Source organism: Haliaeetus leucocephalus, unplaced genomic scaffold (assembly GCF_000737465.1).
Source record: "Haliaeetus leucocephalus isolate CR32 unplaced genomic scaffold, Haliaeetus_leucocephalus-4.0 Scaffold795, whole genome shotgun sequence".
Taxonomy (NCBI): domain Eukaryota; kingdom Metazoa; phylum Chordata; class Aves; order Accipitriformes; family Accipitridae; genus Haliaeetus; species Haliaeetus leucocephalus.
The window spans coordinates 2,156,442-2,168,453 of NW_010973231.1; the positions used below are offsets into that span (position 1 = coordinate 2,156,442).

A 12,012-nucleotide genomic window follows, 5' to 3' on the forward strand; every position below is an offset into this window, starting at 1 on the left:
CTGCTAGCGTGTAACGTTGAGAAGAAGCAGCACTGCCCCGCTGCAAGAGGGCACGGCTTTTACTTGCTCCGGAAGGCTCTGAATCGTTAAGCTTTGAAACGCCTTTACGCAGCATCTGCAGGTCGGAGTTGTTGATTAAAGGCAGCAGTCTCGCCGTCCTCCACGCAAACTCAGGCAGCTTTGCTTTACAGGGAGAGACATCTAAAGACATACGCCTGTCAGGGAAGGAGCTAACCGAAATCCAAAGAACGCTATCTAAATAGAGTAGTCGGACACCTTTTTCTATAGGAATCCAGGGTAACATCAACGTGACTGTTGACACAAGATCGCAGGAAGAAAAGTCTAAAGACGCCGGTGACACAGTCTCTTCTGTGCTCTTACAACTCATCACGAGGACAGGGCAAAATGTAATTAAAATTAAAAGAGCGGAAATTATTTAAGTGTATTTAAAGAGGTTCCCACATCATCAAGAGGAATAGGCGATGACACGCATAAGGAAAGAGCATTTGAAATGCGCTCGTTTGCTCGAGCAGTCGTCACATGCTCCCGATCATAAGGGAGATGCAATTGGATGGGAATTGCCACTTGCAGAGTCATCTTGTTTTGGATTAGATTTACAATGCGGCGCGAGGAATGGAAAACAAGATCTCAGTATCGCCAAAAGGAAATGTCTCCTACTGACAGGAGCGGGACTATTAAAAGGCAGTCTGTGCTAGAGGCAAATCTGATGATACTAGACCCATTCTTATCTAACAAAGCTGGACTTTGAAATTTTTTAAGTACTTTTTTCCTGGGATCTGCTTTCATCCAATGCTAAATTAAAATACAAGTAAGTGCTGGAGGGGTAAAAAAATTACCTCTTTAAATGATGATAATTCTAAGACATAAGCTCTGATCAGTTACGGCATTATTTTGTGATTTAAAAAGAAAAAAAATCGGCATTTAGAAGTGGAGGAAATAATTACTCTATTTTGCACTTGATACCTTGTCGGATGAAGGTACCATCTTTTTTTCTTGAGACAACACTGGTTCTCAGACACATGGATACATTTAAGGAAATTTAGAATCATAGAATCATAGCATAGTTTGGGTTGGAAAGGACCTTTAAAGGTCTTCTAGTCCAAGCCCCCTGCAACGAGCAGGGACATCTTCAACTAGATCAAGCTGCTCAGAGCCCTGTCCAACCTGACCTTGAACGTTTCCAGGGATGGGGCATCTGCCATCTCTCCGGGCAACCTGGGCCAGGGTTTCACCACCTTCTTTGTAAAAAAATTTCTTCCTTGTATCTAGCCTGAATCTACCTTCTTTCAGTTTAATACCACTACCCCTTGTCGTATCGCAACAGGCCCTGCTAAAATGTTCGTCCCCATCCTTCTTATAAGCCCCCTTTAAGTACTGAAAGGCTGCAGTAAGGTCTCCCTGGAGCCTTCTCTTCTCCAGGCTGAACAACCCCAACTCTCAGCCTTTCTTTACAGGGTAGGTGTTCCAGCCCTCTGATCATTTTTGTGTCCCTCCTCTGTACCCCCTCTAACAGGTCCCTGTCTCTCCTGTGCTGAGGACCCCAGAGCTGGACGCAGAACTGCAGGTGGGGTCTCACCAGAACAGAGTAAATGGGCAGAATCACCTCCCATGACCTGCTGGCCACGTTTCTTGTGATGCAGCCCAGGATACAGTTGGCTTTCTGGGCTGTGAGCACACATTGCCGGCTCATGTCCAGTTTTTCACCCACCAGTACCCCCAAGTCCTTCTCTGCAGGGCTGCTCTCACTCCCTTCATCCCCCAGCCTGTATTGATACTGGGGATTGCCCCAACCCAGGCGCAGGACCTTGCACTTGGCCTTATTGAACCTCATGAAGTTCACAAGAGCCCACTTCTCAAGCTTGTCCAGGTCCCTCAAATTTTTAAAATTCTAATTAGAAACAAAATTCTTAAGCTTCTGACATAGGATGTATTTTTATTTCTTTTACATGGGAACATAAAAGAAAATAGAAAAGGACCATGCCATAACCATGGCCTATTATGCTTATGATTTTATAGGCATAATGGAGTATCAGTAGAGTTACTCTTATGGTTAAAACACACGCATGCATGCTTGAGCATCAGGAACGGAAGGCCCTTTTCCCTTGTGTCCACACTGTTACTATTACTCATGTATGTAACAAAACTAATAGTTGCTGTAGAATGATCAAAATCTGTAGAACAAATAATGCCACTGATACGGCCGGTCACATGAAGTATACCTGCCAGTTCTTAGGAACGGACAGAGGAAAATGCCCAGCTGAGACGCGGTTTGAAACGCACACACCAACATCGCTCCGGTTTTAAATTCCGCAGACAGCGTAGGGTCCTGACAGCAGGCGCTGCGGGCTCTGCTCCTGCCCGAGGCCGCTGCCTGACCGTCCCGCTCTGCCTCAGGGTCCCGGTGCCAGCGGGAGCCACGTTTCGGCTCGGTCCCTGCCTGAGCCCGGTGGCCCCGGTCCCGCAGCCCACCTCGTGCCCCAAACCCCATTCGACAGCCAGCCCCACCTCAGCACGGCTTCCTCCCCACGGACCCGTCTGCTGCGCACCGGGGTTTTGGCCGATTAACGTCACCGAACCTGCCCTGCCCTTCTTGTTTGGGTGCTGCGGGACAGTGACCCTTTTTAGCGAAGTCACTGTCCCTGCACTCCTTGCCACCCACCCTCCGCTCCTGGCTCGCCTCCTCCTGCGCAGCAACCCACCCTCGCTGCTCCCTCACGGGCACGTTCATCCGAGAGCTGACTTTGCACCTCAAGGATTTTATTCACAGAGCTGTATTCATGAAGAGACAATTGTTGTTATGTCACGTGCTAGCAAACGGCGCAAATAATGTCCCAATGGCAAATAAAGGGCAATTTTGTGCGTGTGTGTGTGTATGAGAAAGTTCTGTATAAGCAAAGCTCTCGTATAATAGAGCTTGTGAATAATGCTTTTTACCATCTGTAGTTGGCAAGGAGACTTTGTGCCATCCTGGCAAGCGATGACGTGGCCTCGATAAAACATGAATTTGTCACCTCCTGGCTGAATTACAGCAGTACAAAATCAGGGGATATGAAGTCATCTGCCTTTATGGCTCTGCTAATACCAGAATGCAGCAAGCCAGCCCCCAAGCAATCCAAGAAATTATCAAAGTGCTCGTTTCTTTCCTTATCTTCCACACACTCAAACTGGGCCGTTACACCCTGAAGACTCCCTGAAGGACGGTAATTCAACATATCTGCTCCTTAACCACAGCCTGTTACCAGGTAACTTTTCTTTTTGCCAGAAAAAGAGCTGTTCTTTATTTGTTTAAAGAGTTGCAGTGCTTGGCTTTAGTAACAAACATACATAGCACAGCAGACTGAAAGGAATACAGTTTAAATAAACAGCACAAATTTCCTTTTGGCTTGGAAAGGAAGAAAGAGTTATAAACAAAAAATGGCAGCCAAGTGCCTCCCTGAAAAGTGTTACAGTAAGAGGGTTATGAGGGAGATACAAAAGGCCCTCAACAGAATGAAATTAAATGGATCTGGCAGTGGATCTCCAGCAACCAGGAGTTTTGTCACTGGTGTTAAGGGAGCAACATCGACTCCAATTAATAGAGCACTCCTCAGAATAGCATCTTTGCTTTTACATTGAAAGTTGCGTGAAATTCATTGTTAATTTAGCTCTCATCTTGACATGTATTACAACTTCTGCAGCTGCGGGCTGCTTGAGCTTTGAATGCAATCTATGTTTAAGACCTTATTGCTACTATTAAATCATAGGATTCAAGCAGCAGCTGAATTTACAGCGTCTCTGGAACACCCAGTGAAAACAAACAGAGACTTTAGCCTTATTCGGCATACATTTGTCCTATGTCTGTGTGGGTCACCTCTAATGTCACGCTCCTTTGTGGAGTAGCATCATGGATATGCTAAACATTGTACCAAAACTAATTGTCTCTGCTTAAAAAAGTTAAGAGATCTTTTTCCCATCTGGAACAAACTGAAAAAAGACGACTTCAACAACAAAAGAATCTCACTTTTCAAAGCTTTCCTTTTATTCTTGCTTCTGGACTCTGACACTCCCTGTACTCCAGTAATCTAGACCCTCCTGCTGGCGCATACGCTGTGTAGTTGCAAGTTGACTTTTTAGAGCCATTTTCAGCCAAAGCACACAATCTTATCCAGTCAAACATTTTAAGCCGGTGCAGTTACACAATCAGGGTAGGGGCAATAGAACCTATTGACACACTGTGGCCTAGAGCAGTACTTTGCTTAGTGAAACTACGACCACGCCTTTTTAAATAAGAGCAATGATTTACTTGAATGACTGTCTCTCCTATTTGGCACTTCATGCCTGTACAGTATTCTGATAAATAGTGGCACATGATGCTACACATGACACCTGCTTTCTACTAAACCTTTCAAGTAACGAGCATCAGATACAAACACAAATGGAAAAATGGCCAAAGTGGTAATGAACTGTGTTAGGCAAAAATAACCAATGGCATAAGATGATCAAGAAGGTAACACAATAATTCATGATTTTGTATACACTTTCATTAACCCTTAAATGTGAAGTTGTGGGCAGCATGTTTATCAGCATGAACTAGGCATAAAATGAAACCGAACCTGATGAGCTTTTTCACCAGCCCTGGAACAACAAAGCCTCATTCCCTACAGATCTGTGTCCTCAGCGTACTTAAAACAGGCCCAGTTCGCTCTCCCTGCCTCCCAATACCTTCTGCTCCTTTCTGCCAATATTCCCAGATCTCATCCTTGTCTCACAGACTATCTGAGCAAGCAGCAGTGTATTTTGTACCCGGCTTTTAGGTCATGCTAAGAACCTAGCAACTATTTGTGTGTTGAACCAGCAGCCAGCAGCTTAGACTAGGTAACTCCTGAATAAAGGTAAGGGTTCCATCTCTTTCAATATGAACAGAAATTCTTTTCACGATTCCTGGATTTCAGAAAATTTACAAATATATTCTCAGTTTGTAATGTCTAGCTTTAACTGGATTTGTTACAAAGCCAGCTCTCGGGTTGAATTGTTACTGGGAAGGAAGGCAATGGAGGAATGCCTGCTCACAATGTATTACCATGGAAAACCACTTTAAAACGCTGAGTTTACAACTGTGAGGGCACCAAGGACTTGCCCTAGGAGTTCTGACTGCTCTTGGTTTGAAACAGACAGAATAAAGTTAAGGGACAGCTGTAAAAGGGGCATGGTTATAATCCACTTTTTGACTATTTGTAGTTACTGACAGTTGTTTCTATACCATAAGCTGCAACTGCAGTTGTTAGTAACTGGATTTTATTATTTCCCCATCTTAGGAGAAAGAGCAAGATGTGAAAGCCTAGAATGAAACAACCCTCTTGCTGCTGCAGGCACAGCTCACTCAGATCTGCAGTGAGGCAGGCTTGCTTAATGATTTGAAAAAGTTTTAAGATAGCTGCTGTTTACATTTTCTTAGCTCCTCAGTAAATATGGATCTGTAGAAAATCCCAGTCATGTTGGGGCATATAGCTTAGCACTATATATTTAGCGATGGAGACAGTTCAAAAGAAAATGATGTTACACAATATGTCAGAAATGTAGTCAGTATTACAGCTACAAATTTTACCCTTGAAACACATTCTGTCAAAAACACCATCCATGCCTTGTAACATTTCCCTTCCCCAAGACAAAACGTGGATGAGCTATACGTTACTGGAATGGCTTCAAAACTATCTGCAGGCAGAAATTATTTATAAGTGTCTGTTGCTCACAGCTAAAATAAAACCTCCTGCTACACAGTGTTCTGACACAGCACAGTACAGGCATATAGCTCTCCTCAACAGGACCATGACCTCCAAAATGACAGCACACAACTCTGTGCTTACTGTGAACCAGTAACACAGAAGTGTTTGCTTTCCTGTAGTTTTATTGAAAACTAAAAATAATACTTTACACAGAAGTACTTGAACTTAAACAAGCAGGCCTACTTGTAAACATCAATTCCAGCACAAGGCTAAGGGCTGGGAAGGAAGGTCAGATATTAACCGATTGGTTACACAGTTGAACACTGCGGGTCTGGCCTAATGCTTTAATATTTGTTTTCTATCAGTGCAATTCCACTAAAACACACATTTTCACATGATAAAAATCTACATAATACCACAGTAAATCACACGGCTGAAAGTTAACTGTTAACACTTCACAGAACGGAAAAGATTTTTCTTGGGTTTTTTTTCAGTGGAATAATAGTAAGCGCCTCTTTGTAACATCGGCTTACACACCACTTCCACCATATACAGATAAAAGCCTGTCTTCACTTTTTAGTCCTGGCTGGCTTTTAGTTCACCAAGAGCTATTTTCTCATCTCATGCCCCTAACTCCTCTCTCTGACAAATCATGTGGCTGGAGAGCTTGAGGGCAGAGCCTCAGCCCAGAGAAGCTGACCAGCCTCAGCTGTGTTACAGCTGGATGGGCACAGGAACTGTCCTTAATTCCTCCACCAAACACTCACCAGGCTTCTCTGCTCAGCTGATACATTTTAGCCTTGAACTGCAAAATGCCTGCTGTGCGTTTGTAAAAGGTATCCCCATTAATGCCAAGTATGCAGTTTTATTGGGTTTATACAAGAGGGTGAAACAAAACACTTTCCTCTGTGCCTAAAGCATGACTTTGGCAATTTATTGACCCATTTCACCATCTAGTCCATACTCCAACAAGGAAATTCATGATGAAGGAGGTTATGTTTCCAAGCAGTACTACTGCTTTGCTGCAAGAACCTTACCTCTCAGGCGGGGCAGACGTTCTTCCCTGCATTTCCTTAGGTCTGTCAGTTGACACATTCGTGTGCTCAGAAAATCAGGACTCAATGCAAGGCCCGTTTCCTCTCATTTAAACATTCACAATAGCTCAAAACCAGTGAAGAAACCGAAACAGGGACACACAGTATGAACATAGTCTTCTACAGACCAATAGACAGCTGTGAAAGATACCCAGATTCAGGTGGTTTTCCCAGCTGAGAGAAGAAACATCTCCTTGACTTCTGATAAATACTCCATTCAAAGTATTCAGATAGTTGATTTTAAACTAACTTTAAGTTTTCCAGAAAAAAAAAACAACAGGGCTATTACTCAAATGAGAACAACACTAAGGTGGTAATTTTTGAAAAAGAAATGCTTCTAGCATATAGCCACTGGGAATCCTGTTGACTCTGGAACAAAAACAGGTATACAAGCTTTAGCTATTAGATTTCCTTCTATTCATTTTTCTGGGTAATCTGCACCACATAAAAACATTAATTTGCTCAGTTCAGGACAGATGACCCAGTTCAAGAGAGGATATCCATTCAGATATTAGCTTCATGCCTTTATTTATTAAATAAAGATATAAATTTAATAATGTATTTACATAATTGCCTGAAATAAACACTTGTCTGATCCTGCCTTAATTTCTTAACAGTTGCAGGACATATCATCTTACATTGCAAATCTGAACTCCAAACTGAGAGATTGTCGCAAGTCCTATTTTCCAATAGCTTTAAAAAGCTAAAGTAGAACTTCATTTTTGCTTTCATTTGCTAGCTGCCTTCTCCCTCTTTTACACTCTATTCTTCATTCCTTTTTTTCCTGTTACATTAGCTCTCAAACCAACTTAATAATCTCACACTTACTTGCAAGAAGTGATTTATTTAAGGAATGAGTCTATGCTGAACATTCTGCAATGCACACAAGTATGTGAACTGCAGTTTTGGAAAGTTTGTTTACTGTAAATGAAACTTACATTCTGTGAAAGAACTCCTGCTGAAGATAATGAAAATTCCAAGTACTCAGTACCTTGGGGAAAAAAATTGCAGCACTTGGAATATTTTTAATGGAGTTACTAGTGAATATTCCTCTCAGATGTAGTGTTACCATTTTTTCCCTTTTATTTCTTTATGTATTGACATTACTTAAAACCACATAATTTATTCAAGTCATCTTGAAAAATAACTTTTAAAACTGATTTTGCACTTTAGTGGCAGCATCTACATAATATCAATACAAAATTTTAAATTATACAGTTTCAACAGAGATACCTTCTCAAATCTATGTTTCTAAACCACTTATTAAAGAAGGATAGCATTACAAACAAATCCATCTGCTGTGATACCACTGCTCTCCACATTCATTACAAATAACGTAAGTCAACATTTGTTCATCTGGATTTGTGTTTCGCACCCAACCTGGAAGAAATAGAGTTCCTCTGGCTATCATAGTGACAGTGCAATCAAATTTTTCACAGCGCCTACACTTTATTTTGTTTGTCTGTGTGCCATTAATAACTTGTGGAAGCTGATGTTCCCGAACAGATGATTCTGCATACAGAGCCCTGAGCTGTTTCAGTTCATCGCTGGCCATTTCCATCACTGTCATCTCAGCAAAAGCCTTTGGACTCAAAGTCCCTGAAAAAAGTTTATGTTTTAAGTGGCAACTTTTAGGGTTCTTCAGGTTAGAGATTTTGCTTCTGATACAATTTTTGTACTTTTTGTCATTTTTAGCATGAAGAGCAAAAATATGTTCTTCAATTTCTTTAGATAGCTCTAGCCATTTATCAGTTTTTTCTTCGTCTTTGGCAGAACCAGTCAAAGCTTTATAAAGAAGATCCGTACATTTACACCTCAGAGCTCTCATCAGATCCTGCTGCAGACTTGCTTCCTTAACAGGAGGTTTAGAATCTTCATTATCAGTGTGTTGTTCCTCAAAAGAAGCAAGCTGATTCACGCTGCCTTCTGTGTCGTTACCTACCACTTTTCTAACAGGTTGCGATGGGACCAAAGTTTTAGAACTAGCAGCATCTAACACCTCCTGCTGACACGGTCCTTCAGACAGCAACTGCTCTCTAGGAACCACACTGAGATGTTCACTTTCCTCTTTCACATACACAGACACTGACTTTTTAACTTGCTTTGACTGAACACAGTTATTCTTGTAAAGTGCTTTCCACCTTGACAGTAACTGCTTTGCTTTCTTCTTCAACTCTGCTGAAGGGCAGCTCTTGAGTACTCTGTATACAGCCTTGGCAACTTCAGTCCCCTGAAGATACTCTATAGTCATATCAACATCTTCAAGTTCTTTAAGATGATCCTCAATATCTTGGAAATTGTTCTCAGACAGTAGTTTTTCAATACAATGGGCTCTGTGTGCAATATTTTTCTGGTCAGACATTTTTAAACCTGAAAGCAAAAAAATGTTTATCATATTTATTGCAGTTATGACGTTAATTCATTTTCTACATATTCTCACAAGGTTTTCTTTTTATTTTACACCATTTTATTTGTACAGATCACTGTTTTTGGCAGCTTTTTCTTTAAATGGTGTACAGTAGAGTTAGTAGAGCAAATACAAAATGCAGAGGAGCCTGGGTCCTGGAAAAATGCAAGTGGGCATGCTAGTCTTCACTCATCCAAGGAAAATACTGGTGGAAAGGAGAACCCGCAGAGACTTCTGCTGTGGCAGGGTTGACAATTTAAAAAGTAGGGTATGACACTAATTTTTAAGGAAAAGCACAGCGTCTTGCCAAAAACCACGCTAACAAAGACACTACTAGCGTAATAAAAATGTTTGTCATACATGCACACCACTACAGAAGTTCACAGGGAGATTCTCAACTACAAGAAAGTAGGTAACTACACAACCACTCTGCTGCATGAGCTTACAGGTAGACTTGGCAGTGTTTGCGCATTAGTACACTCTAGTACCACTGGACTACCAAGCAGCAACAAGTTCTGAAATTCAGCAAATTTCACCAAAAGCACTAGATGATCATCCATTGATGTTCAAAATCTAGACAGTTATCAAATGATACGCTTTCCAAAAAAATAAAAAGGAGGCCTTATAGGAAACATATCTCCCCCTCCTCACACATACAGAGAAACAATAAAAATATTTGTCAGGCTTTTACAGTATTGGTGTCAACAAACTGAATTTAATAAAAATGCTGTTTTCAGAAAATCAGTTTGTTTTTCTATTACAGAAATTTAAAGTCTATTAAAAACCATGTCTGGGACCTTCTGCTATAACAGGTACTTGAATAACCTAATGATTTCACACTGTTGAATACATTCTCTAATAGCGTCCCGATAATCTCTAAAGGCAGATTTGTAAGTAAACACTGCACTAATTTAATCTGAAAGTTGCAATGACATGGAAGTTTACTGCAAGACTCCAGATGCAGGGAGATCATTGCTGTCATCCTTCCAGAACACATATGCAAAATAATCTTCCTCAGAAAAACTGACTTACGTTTCAACTTTTAGAAACATGTATGTAAACCTCTCTTTCCATTTTTCACAGTTTTCAAGCATCTGACTACAAATGAACTCAGTACAAGTTGCAATGATACACAATAATAGAAAAATCAAAGTGGGTCCAAAACCTCCACATTGTAGGTGCTTTTGTGGTTGTTGTTGGGGTTTGTTTTGTTTTGTTGTTTTTTTTAAAGCCAGTCACTCCTGTAACTATACCTTAACTTACCAAGATTTTTTCACAAATCCTTATGTTTTTTTTTTTGATTTCAGACTTTTTCCTCACATCTTTGTTACTTCAAAAGAATAAAATTAAACAGCTAATGTGGGCATAGTATCTGACCAAAACCAAACCACTGATCTAAATGACTTTTTCAAGCACCTGGTGGAGATGTCACAAGTTTTCAGGCCTTCTGAAGAACTTTTATACGTCACCATAACTTGATATTAGAGATTTCTTCAATTACTAAACAGTAAGCAGCTGAACACATTTTATTGGGAGCTGCAAAGCAAAGGTTGAGGCTACTCTGCAGCAAGTTTAAGTGAGCCTGACGTAACTCAGTGGATCTTAAGACCCAAACGCCATTCTGGTTCCTACATGACCCTCAACCTTTCACTTGCTGTGCAAGAGATCATGTTATATCTCTTCCCAAAGTTTCTCTTTATAGCTGCTAACAGAGAAGCAAGCCGGACTACTAAACTTTTAACTGAGGTCCCCACCACTGCCCTTTCCCTTGCTAGTGCTGGCATCATATTACAGTTTGATTATCAATCAGGGCAGGGCAGTTCAAAAATAGCGATACCTGCAAAACAGTTTCAAAACAGCGACATCTACAAACTCCTAATTGCTATTTTTGGAAATTCTTTAAAGACACATCCCTTTATAGCCTAAAAAATACCTGTTTTCTTACAGCCGTAGCATTATTAAAGCATGCTCCCATATATTCTGATGCATTAAACAAAAGAAAAAGGGGATTTCAGAATGCAGTCTCTCATGGCTTGAGTAAGATTTCAATTCCTCTTTATCAAGCCCTTTAACCAAAAGATGCTCAGTGCATTGCTATATGCAAATTTACACACACAGAGTGTTAATACTACTAATGTTACTTCTCCTGTTTGCTGAAAAGGAGAATTAAATGTAGAATGCAAAATTGAATGGTATGCTGTGAGTGTTAAGCGTTTGTCTCTTCTTAGGAGTTAGTCTTCTAAACTTGTGCAAAAAACCAATGTTTTGTCTGAAGTTGCATACAACCCGATTCTACTCCAGAAAAAGTCATCTGCCTGGTAGAGACTGATACAAAGCTAGCTACACATGTCCATATTTAAAGGAACTCATAAGCAGATTTCTTGCACAATCACCATTTCCGTGATGAAATTTCCAGAGAATGGGGGGAGAGGAGAGACAAGTGATACAGCTGGGTAATTTCCATGCTCTGTTGCTTTCTATGAGGACCAGCCCAGCTAACTTGTTTTCTGCATGACAGAACTAAGTTCAAACTTTAGATAGGGCCTCAGAGCTCCACAAAAGGAAAGGACAGAGACAGAGAGAGTGAGCACAAACCTTCATCCGTTTCTATAGACCAAGCTGACCTCCACAGTGAATGCTCTGTGCATTCACTTAACCTGTATTAAACAGCTCATTCTTGTTTGACATTTTGAAATCCTGCGAAACCTCAATAATGGCTATTACAGAAACTGATTTACTCCTCAAGAAGTTGCAGAATCAGAGAAACAGGATGAATTTTTCAAATACT

At 40.9% G+C, this 12,012-nt stretch overlaps 1 protein-coding gene across 6 annotated transcripts in view; it reads right to left on the bottom strand.

Moving 5' to 3' along the window:
• Positions 1 to 12,012, bottom strand: part of LOC104840562 (ras-related protein Rab-9A) — a 30,796-nt gene that overhangs the window by 9,675 nt on the left and 9,109 nt on the right. For 4 of the 6 annotated variants that reach the window (XM_010581555.1, XM_010581554.1, XM_010581557.1 and 1 more), the window contains one exon: positions 7,878 to 9,187. The exons of the other annotated variants lie outside the window; for them this stretch is intronic. In XM_010581555.1, coding sequence (XP_010579857.1) covers positions 8,097 to 9,187 — 1,091 coding nt within the window. In that variant the 3' untranslated portion in view covers positions 7,878 to 8,096. Of the gene's footprint in view, positions 1 to 7,877; positions 9,188 to 12,012 lie in introns of those variants that run through there. 6 annotated transcript variants of the gene reach the window in all.